Here is a 13,429-nt window from a genome sequence, read left to right as displayed (position 1 = left end):
AGGTGAGGGAAACTAAGATTATAGGTTAATGACACCAGGCAGCCAGACCAACACTCAGGGTCTGTGCAGTAGGTCGTAGGATAAACAAATGGTCAGACCAATAGTCAGGACCTTTAAAGGACTTACATGTAGGAGACTATAAACTATAGGCCCCATCTTAAATTCCATTCTGTGAGACATCAAATGACCCACATACTATTTGCAAGGAGTAACACACCCTTTACGTCTAGTAGTTGGTCCTTTAGTTATAAGGAATTTTGAAAACACTTAAATAACACGCAAGTTGTTAAAATGCTACTTGCTACTCTGCACAGTATGATAAAAAAAATCACTTCCTTTTCTTCTTCATATTTTGAAAGTGTGTTTGCTTAACACCCGACTGGCAAGATTTTGAGCTTTGATTTTTATCCGAAGGCTGTTTACTTTGGGTGAAAGTGTTAAGATTTCATCATCCGCTTTTACTCAATGTTCAAAACTGACTGATTGGACCTGTTGTCATCTACTCACTTGCATAAGATTTCATTGTGCTGCACATTAATTCAGCTGCGTACACACATTGCATTCTTAAACTAATGAGTCTTTGACGTCATTTTATCCTCGTAGCCAGCTCTCTCAATAGTACTCAATATTTTCAAGTTAGTAATGGTGAACCAGTAAATAGGAAAAATCCAGTTATAATAAAGAGGTCTATTTTTTAAATCACAGATGAAATGATTAGTGTACAGTTAATGTAGTTTTGAAATCCAAAGAAAAAGAAGAACTGACGTCTTGGTCATCATAAGCAGCACTTTTGGGTGACATTTCTCCTCTTTTAATTCTTAGTTTTTGGTCTACACTGAAAAAAGACTAACTTATCAACAATCAAGTCAGTTAATCATTATTATTGTAAGATTGTCCTTCAGAAGTAAACTTCCCATCCTGCAGAAAGCAATTAAATTAATAACAGAGTCAGAATCACAAAAAACTAAAATTTCAAATTTTGAGTTTTTACCTTCATGAAATGATCGAAAAAGGCCCTAAAATGTGCTACAACGGTATCTAAAATGGCCTAAAAGGAGCTATAACCATATCTAAAATAAATAAATATAGATCTAAAATTGACTAAAACAGACAAAAATGGCAAAAAGCACACTGACCTCGCATGGGGTTTGCAAACAATGCAATAGACTTAACGTTCACGCTTATTGTGTTCAGTTGTGACACACACTTGGCTCCTCCGTTTTTTACTAACAAGCTTTTGTTGGGAGAGGGGAGGGGGAGGGGATGGGCACACTTAGTTTTTAGCACCATCAGCTCTACTCAAATCAAAACTGCATTGCTTGGCAAACTCAACAATTTACGCTGTCAACTCAATGCAAATAACAATTGTGTTTATTTTGCACCGTCATCTCCATGACAGGTGACAAGAAGGCTTACGAGACATGCTAGTCCCACTCTTTGTCAACGTTAGGAAACTTGATTGTTTCAAATACCTTTCGACAACCAACAGTAAAATCATGCCATCTCCATTACAATGTCTCTCATGGGAAAAAGAGGGCATTATTTTTCTTCCTCTCTGGCATTTTTGAGATGATCTTTGAGGATATGTTGCTTAATTAACCCTTTCACTCCCAAGAGTGACACTTATAGATTTTACTCTGTCTAACGCCAAACGATTTTACTCGTGAATGGGGAACCCCACGGGAGTGAAAGGGTTAAGCAAATCTTTGCAGATTCTGGCTCCCAGCCCGTCCCTCCTCTTCTGGGCATTGATAAGTATGGGGTCAGGTGAGTATTTTCCACTGAATTCTTTCAGTGACAGTGCCAGTTGGTGGCTGCATTCAGGGGTGGTTTCTGCTCCAGGGTTGCCATGGATACCTCCTTGATATGCCTGAGGCGCTCGGGCTCCACTCCTTCCTCTAAGGCACCAGTTCCCAACTCATCTATTGGCGATGAGTTTAAAAATAAGTCATTTTCAATACCATTGTAGCTCATTAATATTTTTAGATCATTTTAGGTCATTCCTTGTTTCAGTGTCACACTACCGCTTTCTTTTTAAAATAAAGCATTTAGAGTTTTGAATTAATATTTCCACAATACGTGACATCTGGATTGCTACTGAAAAAAATGGTCAGTCAAAAATATTGATGCACCTTGTTTTTTTATTTATTTTAAATAATCATTACACTACGAGGAGTGTCCCTACGAGTGTTTTCAAGTTAAGCAGGGAGAAGACTCAAGATATTTCTATTGGCTTCCAGATGGCATGTTTGTGTCCCTCAGACAGCCCAGTCAGAATGTGCCAGCACAATGTCATAATGTGCCAACAAAGAAAATATCTGCCACCAACAAAAGTTCATTGATAACAAATTAATGTGAGGTCTAGTGAATTGGGCCAAAAATTCAAGAGAATTTTTGACACAAACCCTGAACAGCGGGGTTACTGGGGCCTAGGAAAGCCTTGAACATGACATGGGAAAAGGAGGCACATGAAAGGCCAGCAGTCAAAGCTCTTGCACTTTCCAACAAGACGGCATCTTAACGAGTTTGTGGAGACGATTCCACCACTTCTCCAAAATTTTCTAAATTATTTCATATTGATCTCAGTTATATTGATTGGACACCTATAGTTTTGCATGTATACAACAACGGATTGTATTTTTAATAACTTGAAGAGTTCATTAAAATTGTTGATGTCATAAGGACTTTCCCAATAAAGCTGCTGGTGGAAAATAACTGGCCTTTTAGGGAAAAAGCTCTTGAGTAGTGTTATTGCCAACGACTCACCCTTGCATGGATGCAAGGGTGATGATCGGCCGATGCGCGAGTTAATTTTGGTACAGCCAGATATCTGGAATAAAAAAGTAAGCGTAAGGTAATGTAAGAGTGACATCATTGATGATTGTTTTCTTGGTAGCCAATGGCATCGCGGTATCTTTTTACCTAAACCAATCACATCAGGAGGATCATGATCGGTGACCACATTGACCTCATGGTCATTTTCTGGTGTATTCCGGCCCACATTCTCCTGTTGGCCATTGAGCGAAACAAACCAGGCAGGAAAAGGTGAATGGAAATCTTGATTTCATTCACTCGTGAGTGTTGTCTTCTTGCGTGTACTTTAATGAAGTGTTTTTGGGAGCCAGGGTGTCGCAAATCTAGCAACTAGCAGACTGAAAAATTGCCCAGGGAGGCTGTTATCGAGATGAGCTCGAAAACGGTGAGGGACAGTGCCAGTCACGGCTAGCTCGCCAAAAGTGTGAATTGCCTGGTGACCAGATCGGCCAGCATGCCATTTAAGAAACAAAAAACAAAACCACTTCAATATATTCACTATGAACTCACACAGAGGGCATATAAAGCCTCTTTTTTATCGAGCTAGTGTGCTCAAAAGTCTCGGCAAGCGTGCCGAAACAACAGTCAACTGTCTTGACAAAGTCGGCCAGCATGTCCTAAAAATAATTACTGGTAAGGAAAAACAAACAAAACCACCAACCAAATCCTATATAATACAAGTTTTTGTAATCTAAATTTTTCAACGTGAATTGGATCGATGGCCTATCGTCTCGTTCATCGATTCCCCAACTTATATGCTATCTAAGCACCTGGCCCAGACTCTGAAACCTTTGGTTGGCAAAACAGATTTCACGGTTAAAACTACCTTGGATTTTTGCGATCAGATAAAACATGTCAAGCTTGAAGAAGATGACGAACTGGTCTCATTCGACGTTGTTTCTCTTTTCACTTCAATTCCTATGAAACTTGCCATTCAAGTTGCTACCGATGTGTTGTCTAAAGATGACACTCTGTACGATAGAACTGCTATCCCGGTTGAGGACATTGTTGACCTATTAGAATTTTGTTTGTCAACAACAAATTTCAAGTACAACAATACCCACTACCAACAGATCTTTGGTACCGGGATGGGCTCTCCTTTGTCAGCCGTTATGGCAAATCTGGTCATGGACAACCTGGAGCAACCGGCTTTATCCACCTCTCTCGTCCAGCCTCGGTTTTGGAAATGATATGTCGATGACGTATGTGCCACGCTTAAGTCTGGCCTTGTACAAACCTTGCAAGATCACCTAAACAACATTGAACCATCGATCCAATTCACCATTGAAAGGGAAACAAACCAAGAAATAGCCTTCCTCAACGTGTCTGTTTATCGACAAGACAATGATCAACTTGCGAATAAGGTCTATCTGAAGTCCACCCACACGGAAAGGTATCACATCACCAGATCGCACATAAGAAGGCTGTTGTGAAGTCTTTGACCAACCGCGCTAGAAATATTCTGACCACCAGCTATTTTCGTTCTATAGAGTTAAAACAAGTTACTTCCACCCTGTTGACGAATGGCTACCCGAAACGGTTTATAATCGATTCGAACAAACCCAAACGGTCACCTCAGCAATCTGTAGCAGCAGTGCCGGAAGAGGTAAAGAGTTTCTGCGTCCTACCTTATGTTAAAGGACAACAGAGCCGATCAAACGGGTTTTAAACGCCTTAAAACCACACCAAACCATTGGTAACTTTTTTCCTAAGCCAAAAGATCCCGTTCCAAAAAATCAGACGTGCAGGGTAATTTATTCCATTCCTTGCAAAGATTGCGACAAACTCTACATCGGGGAGACCAAACGGAAGTCAATACTTGGCTCAGATAACACCAAAAAGCAGTCGAACAAGAACACCCCAAGAAATCTGCACTCGCCGAACATTTTTTACAGTCTGGCCACACAATTGGGAAATTAACACATGCAAAAGTCCGCTCAACCGTGATGATGGCATGTACCTGCCCCAAGAGTACAGGGCCCTGGCGTTATTGGACAAGAACTGATTTTGTAATATATTCTGTGTTTTATTAGCACCTACGCGATATTAAATACACTTGTAACTCCATTATATGTTTTTATTATCCCTGAAGAAGGCTTAGTAGCTGAAACGTTGGTATTTTAAGATCTTTTCAATAATATTTTTTAACCAGTGTAACATTTCTTATACTTTACCATTTCAAGATGTTAGCTGTGAAGGAGAGGATACATGTAGCTCTGATTGGAGAATTAAAAAAAAATTGAAAAATTAAAAAAAAAATTAAACAAACTAAACTAGTGAGCAGCTCTCTGCGAACTGTATCTGTAAAACTTCTTTATTCTCAGATGTGTTTCATGCAAACATGATTTCTTCAGGAAGTCTTACAACTTTATTTACTGTAGTTATTCGGTTATAAGGCGCACTTGGTTATAAGACGCACCCCAAACTTAGCAATTTAATCAAGCTAAGTTCTGAAACTGAAAATAACGCGAAAATACTCCGTTATAAGACGCACCAAAAAATTGAGAATTATCAAATTGAGAGCAAACTCTTTTTGTTGACGTAAACAAAGTGAAAATGTCACGCATTTAATTATATATGATATATGTAAAAACAAAAGCTAAAAGTTGACACCTGAAATGATAAACATACAATGCATACACTTTTATTTGAACCTTCCGACTTAATAAAAAGTTAATAGTCAGAGTTCAGACTTCAAGCGAAAGTGAAAGCGAATGGCGAAAAACTCCCACCGAAAGTCTTATTCAAAGGTGTTCAACAGCTGAATATCAACACGCCACCAAGGATGCAAATTTCAGTGCACAAGAAAGGCTGGATGAACGAAGAAGGTATGTTTTATCTCCACACTGTTTGTTCAGAGAAGAAACTTTTCATGCGAACGACAAACATGATTCTCGGAATTTGAAACAAGGTTCGGACGATTGTATTGTTCTCATGGGTATCATGTTACTGAGCATGTGCTTAAAAGCATGTAAGCAAATTTCCATTTGTTTGCTTTTTTCTTGAAGTCATTTAGTGTTCTTAAAGGTCTCTAAACGCACTATTCTCTTTTTTAATTGACAACTAGTGTCCTCTTCTTGTGTTGTTTAATTAAACTGCAAGTTCTTCTCAAATTGTGATCTTAAGATTTTGTTGCACGAAAATACTTGGCTATAAGACGCACCCCAATTTTAGCACTAACTTGCCACCCAAAGACAGATTTTTCTTGAAAAAACGGTGTGCCTTATAACCGAATAACTACGGTAATCCAAATCTGATGGCACGGTTTTGGCCAAAATCGTGGCCGCAAAACATCGTTTCTCACACCTTGCCCTAACATTTCACAGCAGCACATGTTCCCTTTCCAAAATTGGCTCAAACATTAATCTTTGTGGCCGTCATTTTTGCCAATCAGACCAATCAGATATGGCTTAAATACAGGCGTTTACTGTATGATTGTAAACCTCCCTGAAGAAGACTTACGCTTACAGAGACAGCAGAGTGCTGCTCACTAGTTTAGTTTTTTTTAATTGTTTACATTTTTTTTCACAAAAAACTGCAGCATTTCATTATGGTCAATCTTTTGCACATTTTACACTCTGCTAGGTCTTTTGCCACCATTGTCTCTTCCTCATAAAACTTACGAGCATGAGAAAGAAGTTCTCAGAGGGACTGATAGGAAGATTTATAAATTATCATCATGTGTATTTGGTTTGGCACATGAGAAGAACGCAGTATGAATCACCTGCCCCTTCAATGTCAACTAATGTGGCAGACCCTGTTGAACTTGACGTTTTCGCCACACTAAATTAAAAGTACTGTACCAAACTGATTCAGACGCCGCTCTTTTGCCGTTCTTAATTCCTCAGTTAGGTGAGTGGAGTGGCATCTGAACTGGTCCTAGGTAGTGCCCAAGCACACAGGTGGGGGGATTTGACCACAAATTTGTGCTCCACAGGAAAAAAAAAGGAAATGTCAAATGCCTGTGGGTATGCTCGCCCTCCCCTGGGTCAGGGTCATTGACAGGTGCATAACTGCTGAATAGACCTTTCTACAGATCCGGTGGTCAGTTTGATTTCTGTTGTTTCAAATAGCTATTATGGGATGCCCATGGGGCAAATACATATTAATTTGCCCCCAGAGCATCCCATGTCTTTCGAAACAATAGAAAACAAAATGACCGTCGTATCTGCAAAACGGTCTATGGACCGGTCTATGTAGATTGAAAACCGTGCCACCTTTGTTAGCACTCGGTGGTATTCTTTGAAGAACGAGTCAGAATACAATACTTGCTATTCCTATGCAAATTGCTTTCTAATCGTTTCTTTTCGACAAAAAGAACTTCAGCGGTTAGGTGCGGCATGAACTGTACTGTGGGGAGAGGTACATATTTCTAAGGCTACTTCGATAGCCGGGTATTCTGATGTTATTCCGTACCAGTAGTATCAAATTGTAGAACAAAAACCTCACCTTGTTTATTTGAAGCGCGTTCCCTTCTTCCAAAATCCTCAATCTATCATCTTATCCTGTGGTGTGATGTTTCCACCACCTTTGATGACAAAATGAACACATGGTTGCTCGAAGGGTCTGAATGAATGATCCCACAGTGCATTTTGAGCCTGATCACGTGACAAAAAAGGACTTTAATTTTTAAACGGCATGCCGTGTGCTTTTTAAAATTGAAAATATATGCTCCCCTGTTTACCAAGACTGGACAGGAACTCTTGTTCATGGTACAGCAAAAGTTTGCATAAGGGAACATGCAATATATTTTTAAAAAGTTTCCTTCCCCTTCTGGTTCGTGGGCAGACAGGAGACCCGATGAAAACATCGACGGTTTTGTGTCACACGCTTTCATTCACTTCCATCGATCGACAAGGAGATTGGGTGAGCCCCGTTACCACTTTCCTCAGGAACTTGTGTTACACGTGATGAAAACCATTGCAAAAGATTATAGATTAATCTTTAGAATAACTTGGGGAGCCAAAAACAGGAAAATCCCCTCTTGAGTCAAATCTAAATCCTTCTGGGATTAGGCAGAGGTGAGGACACATGGCGTTGATAGTTGTGCAAATCAGTATTAATTACCATATGTTTATTTCTATAATTTTATGTCAATAGAATTTTTTTATTGGAACCACAGTCTCCTTACCCTGGCTGCCAGAGGTTTTTCTCTCTCAGAGCGACGGAATAGGCTTCGCGACTCGCTATTCCATCGCTCTAGGACAGAAAAAAACCTCTGGCATCCAGGGTACAGTCTCCTGTTTTTCCCTGAAATATTGTTATGTTACAACGTTGGTTATAAGCAGCTGTACATTAGACACTTAATGTAATGTACATATATGGCCTGAGGGAAACCGTTACTTTTGTTTTCCCAGTGAAGGTTTTGTTGAGTGAAAGACTAGGTACAGACATGTACAGGGTGTACATGTATATAACAGAACACTTTGATAGAACAGCGGGAACACCTGTAAATTACATCCGAGCTATTAATAACAAACATACCCTTCTCCTCTCTCCATGTTTCATTTATGGTTGGTAAAATTTATATTTTATGTCTGTGTTACAACAGTATTTTATGACCATTTTGAAGGTAATGTGCTGTTGTCATAAATTTCAGAACACCATCATCATCATCATGATCAATCCAATTCTGATCCAGGTTTCTCCCTGTAAACGGGGGTGGCCGGATTTACGCCGTAAAAATAATAATTATTAAAATAGTGATACGTATTATACATACATTGTATCTATTTTGAATTTAAGGTATTAACCCAGTTGCTAATGCCTATTATTCTTGTCATACATTGTAAATCTTGAGTTATTACATCGTTCACTCTGAGGTAGCCTAAATTTGATGCTTATTTTAACAGGCTTACATGTACTGGAAGTTGGGAAATACAGAACAATGATATTTTCTTTTTTTCACTTTATAGAGTTTTTCAAGAGTTATGGAAACACAAAAGTCTTCTATAATTATGATTGACAAAGATCCAACAGCAAAGAAACCACACCCTTTACATCAATGTGTGTCTTTCCTGCAGTAAACAGGATTACCAGTGCTGGCTTGCATGCTAAGAGGAGGGAAACATGGTAATGATCCGACAATAAATAGCAATGGAGATTGGTAGTAGTTTCTGGGGGTTACAGTACTAGACACAGGAATGCAACAGAACAGAATGGAACAAGGCAAGAATTAATGCTACCAGAATAAAGCATACATGTACAATGTAATATCTAGACTTCTCACAGTGCCTTCTGAGTCAGTCGACCCTCCCACTTCGGTCAGTCACAGAGATGTATCCAGGTTTTTACATTTGGTGGTTCTCTGGACCTCTTTTTGACAAATTTGGGGGTCCATTGCAAAATTTTCGGGGCCTAGCTAATTAATATTGAAGAATTAATATACGATCTGTTGGGAGACGTGGTGGCCTCATGCTTCGTGTGCTCGATTCCGGATCAAGTTGTCCGGGTTCGGGGCCTCGCCGGGGACATTGTGTTGTGTACTTGGGCAAGACACTTTACTCTCACGGTGCTTCTCTACACCCAGGTGTATAAATGGGTACCGGCATAATGCTGGGGGTAACCCTGTGATGGACTAGCATCCCATCCAGGGGGGAGCATAAATACTCCTAGAAACTGGAGATAAGCGCCGGCCTTAATGGGCCTTCAGGCTCGTAACAGAGACTTTACCTTACCTTTTTAATATACGATCTATTGCCTATTAATTGCTGCTGCAGTACCCTTTCAGATTTCTAAATTGCACAAAAATAAAGTCTTATCCCTTCTCACGAATATGTACTTAAAATGATCAATTTCTTTTAAACTGTTATGCCCGTTGATTCATCATCAATCAAAATGTATGCACTGACTCCATCGATCTCATCTGAAAACGTCTTGAGGAATCTGTGTGCTGTACGAACTGTTGGCTCCAGTTGATAAATGATCTACTGTAGATCTCCACAGCAAAAAAAAAAAAACAGAACTGAATCTCAATTTTCCGTAAAAGAGCACCATTTACTTTAACAACACCTGAGGTGTAATTTGGGAACAAAGAGTAAACAAATATAAGCGATCAATATACATTTCATTGTCAGCCTGTGCAGCCGTGACTTCGTCATGGCCAATGTTAATCATCAAGCGACTGAATACATTCAAGTTTCATGTTCAACACATTAAATTTAACACTAACTCTGAAAAAGTTGCATAATTTGCAAAAGAGACAAGTTATGATAAGTGAACTGTTTGAAATTCGCTTGGAAAGCATGCAAGAAACTGAACTTCGACTGAATTGTTTTATTATCACTGGCGGCCTATTGAAAGTGTTGCTGATTGTCTCGCCTCAAAACCAGCTCAGATCATGTCATGCAACAAGTGGGAATTCAGATCTTATAACTCCTCAAGCTAGACATAATGGTTGACAAAATAGAATCATTCGACGACAAAAATCCGAAAATAACACCTTACCTTGAAATTTAAGGAACTCTAACATTTCTCCGTTGTGAGAAATTCCTTGTGAAATATACGCCGTTCGCATGTTTTTCCTAGCGTTCGTAATTTGCATAAAAATTAACTATTGTTTCTGCGTCTTCTGTAATCGATGCATTTGGAATCATCAAACGTTCTAATCTAATTAGGAGGGGGACATTGGGGTGCATTAGAAACCGCAAAACCAAAGAAAAAATCATCCAAAACCGAAAACCACATACAAAACCGTCAGAAAACCGATACAATGGTGACAAGTGCGGCGTACAGAGCAAACTACACTAACACTTTATTTCATCAAAGTATTTGTAAATGTCATGGACGTGTCTAAAGCCTTCATATCTTTTAGTACCTGCTAAAATCATAGGCTTTATTTCTGCCGCTCTCTCGAGCCCGGACTTTGTGCACTCATTTTCCATAAAGCAGCTAGTAATGGAGCCAAGTTAACTTAGGAGAATTTGCACACAAGTCCTCTCTAAAATTGCAATTTTGCAATCGCAAAAAGCTATAGCTCTAGAAACGTCAATCAAAACTCTCTAATTGAACATTTCTATTTGATAACTAAGACCTGACAGTTTGGAGATTCGAATGCAATGTTTAATCTTGGTCTACTGACATGCGATTGAATTGAGGAAGCTAACCGGTACTGTTTGTTCCTTGTTTTACATGGCAGCAGGAACTTGCTCAAAGGTTAAATGTGGTAATAAACAGATACTTACTTAAAACAGGAGTCGAATATTGTTTGTCACGCATTCCTCTCAATAACTTTGGTGTTTCGTGGCTATAGTCTGTATAGAGTGTTTTCATGTGACGTCTCTGGGAATTGAGCTCTATTATCCTCAAACGTTTTCTTTTCTTTCGAAGAAAAACAAGGTTACTGCTCACATGAGTGAAAACAGACATCTTGTATGCTATGGGACCTTACATTCTATTTATCAGGCCCTAGTACAACCTCATTTCAACTACTGCAATATTGTTTGGGGAAACTGTGGAGTAACTTTGCAGGACAAACTGCAAAAACTACAAAACAGAGCAACCTGTGTCTTGACCTACTTTAACTATGACGCTCATGTCAACAATTTATTTGAACTCTTAAGATGGAAATCCCTATAGTCTCTCAAAGGCAAATTGAAAGAGCAACAATGGTATTTAAGTCCCTACAGGGACTAGCACCTGAGTATCTCTGCTCAAAAATTGACCATCGCGATTCTGGTTATTGTTGGAGAGACTCTGTGAACAAAAACTACAAAAGACAGTAGTGGCGCAGTTTTGTGGAACAGTTTGCCATTAGAACTAAGGAAAGCAGAGTCCCTCAATCAATTCAAACGACTGATTAAAGAGGTTATCTAAGCCATTATTCTAAACACGGCATTCATGGAAAGCAGCTTTTATTGTATGACATTAAGTAAGATAGCTAATTTAGTTTACATAGTTCTATCTATAAATTTTTAATTGTACATTTTTATTTTTATATTGCTGATGAATTGCACCATGGTTAAATAAAGATTAAATATATACATAACACTCTATTCGAGATAAATTCCCGCTCAAATCTAAGAAAAACCTACCCTGCGAGCAGAGTCTCTTTCGATCTTCCTAGATAAGTCGGGAAGAGGAAAGAAGACTCTGCGAGCCGCCTTGACTTTCTTTGATTTGCCGCTCATCCAAAGAATTGGATGAGTCCGTCCAGTTTCGACTTGTCAAACCTGTTTTTTTTTAATTTGTGCGTATGATCAATCCCCACGCGTCATCAATATTTTTTAAATTTACAACAGCGTGACAATTTTTAAGTGTCTAAATTCCCATGAGTATTTCCTCCGTATGTCGGTTACAGGTTACTAGTTTGCCAGAATTGAGAAACCTATTAATTTTTCCAGTAAAAGTTGAAATGGCAATTTTTAAAACTTGAACTATCTTGAGTTTCGAAGGAAATGATTCCTTGGTGAGAGTTGTTCGAAAATATCCCTACTGTTTGTTTTGGTTTTGTGGTTACTAGTCACGCGTGACTGACTCCCGAATACATTTGAATTTTTAACGCATGCTCAACACGAAATGTTTAGCCGGCTCGCAGAGTCTTCTTTCCCCTTCCCGACTTATCTAGGAAGATCGAAAGAGACTCTGCTCGCAGGGTAAGAAAAACCGGAACCCAAATAGGACAAAATAGAAAAACACAAAGAGCACATCAGATAACAAAACCAAAAAACCGCTTGTATTTTTTACTCAAACCGAAAACCAGATGCTAAAAAACGAAAGACCCGCAAACCGCAATGAACACCAAAACCGAAAAAGCGAGGTCTTTTGGCACAAAAACCGAAAAACCGATATAAAAAATAGCCAAAACCGAAAATCCCAATGTCCCCCTCAATAAGTGAAAATGATATGACAGATGGTTCCGCTTCTTTTATTGCTAATGAAAATAAAGACTCAAAATAACTACAGTAACAGTGTCAACTGTTCTGAAGGGAAACCGACGAAAAAGTACTGTATTTACTTTGAATGTAACCAGCCACACTCCAAAAAACAGCAGTAAAAATAGAGGTAGAAATCCTAAGCAGAGAGAAGCCGCAGATTTTTGCTGGATTTGCAGATTAAATGTTGAAGTGTAATGTTCTTCTACAACTATTAAATCAGTGAAGTCAGAAGACAGAGCTTGTTCAATACTTGTTTGAGGCCATGTCCTTAAACAAATTTCCCTCCTTCTCAAAGGAAACTACCCATAGATAATTGTTAATGACCGAATCTGGTCTTCAGTGATTCTGCAACCAGGAATGATTACCACTATGGATGGAGTTTGATTTGGGTCCCCCGTATCCTTTAAGAGGACAAAGCTCTCAAAACTCTAATGATCTTGCTGAAACAAGTTGGTAGTGCAGCCATAACATGACATACTTGCCCGATAGGAGAGCTTTGACCGCAGGTTTCTGATCTTGTTTGGGGTTCAAGGTGTAAACCATTTGAAGTGAAAAGTCATTGAAAGTGTGAAAGTCATACATGTATCATGCTAATCTTGTCACAGGGAAAATTTAGGACAGATTGCAGGCATCACAATCTGACAACAAGTAATTAACTCGTCAAAAAATCTGACATTGGTCCATTGTCGATGGATCCAACAGTATTAACAATGATAAAAATAATACAAACGTTCTTGTAT

At 39.0% G+C, this 13,429-nt stretch overlaps 1 protein-coding gene and 1 long non-coding RNA gene across 2 annotated transcripts; one reads left to right on the top strand and one right to left on the bottom strand.

Annotated features, from left to right (window-relative positions):
• The first annotated feature begins 3,569 nt into the window (after positions 1-3,569).
• LOC138031394 (uncharacterized) lies at positions 3,570-4,004 on the top strand. Its single transcript, XM_068879096.1, has one exon. It carries the CDS (start codon positions 3,570-3,572, stop codon positions 4,002-4,004), a length of 435 nt encoding a protein of 144 aa, XP_068735197.1.
• A 761-nt stretch (positions 4,005-4,765) lies between these two features.
• LOC138032410 (uncharacterized) lies at positions 4,766-8,491 on the bottom strand. Its single transcript, XR_011128364.1, has 3 exons — positions 8,299-8,491; positions 7,264-7,342; positions 4,766-5,030 (listed from the first exon to the last, which is right to left on the bottom strand). It is a non-coding gene; the product is annotated as an uncharacterized lncRNA (long non-coding RNA).
• Positions 8,492-13,429: the final 4,938 nt, after the last annotated feature.

The sequence above is a fragment of the Montipora capricornis genome, chromosome 14, assembly GCF_036669925.1.
Source record: "Montipora capricornis isolate CH-2021 chromosome 14, ASM3666992v2, whole genome shotgun sequence".
Taxonomy (NCBI): domain Eukaryota; kingdom Metazoa; phylum Cnidaria; class Anthozoa; order Scleractinia; family Acroporidae; genus Montipora; species Montipora capricornis.
This window is presented reverse-complemented; position numbering and strand designations above follow the sequence as displayed.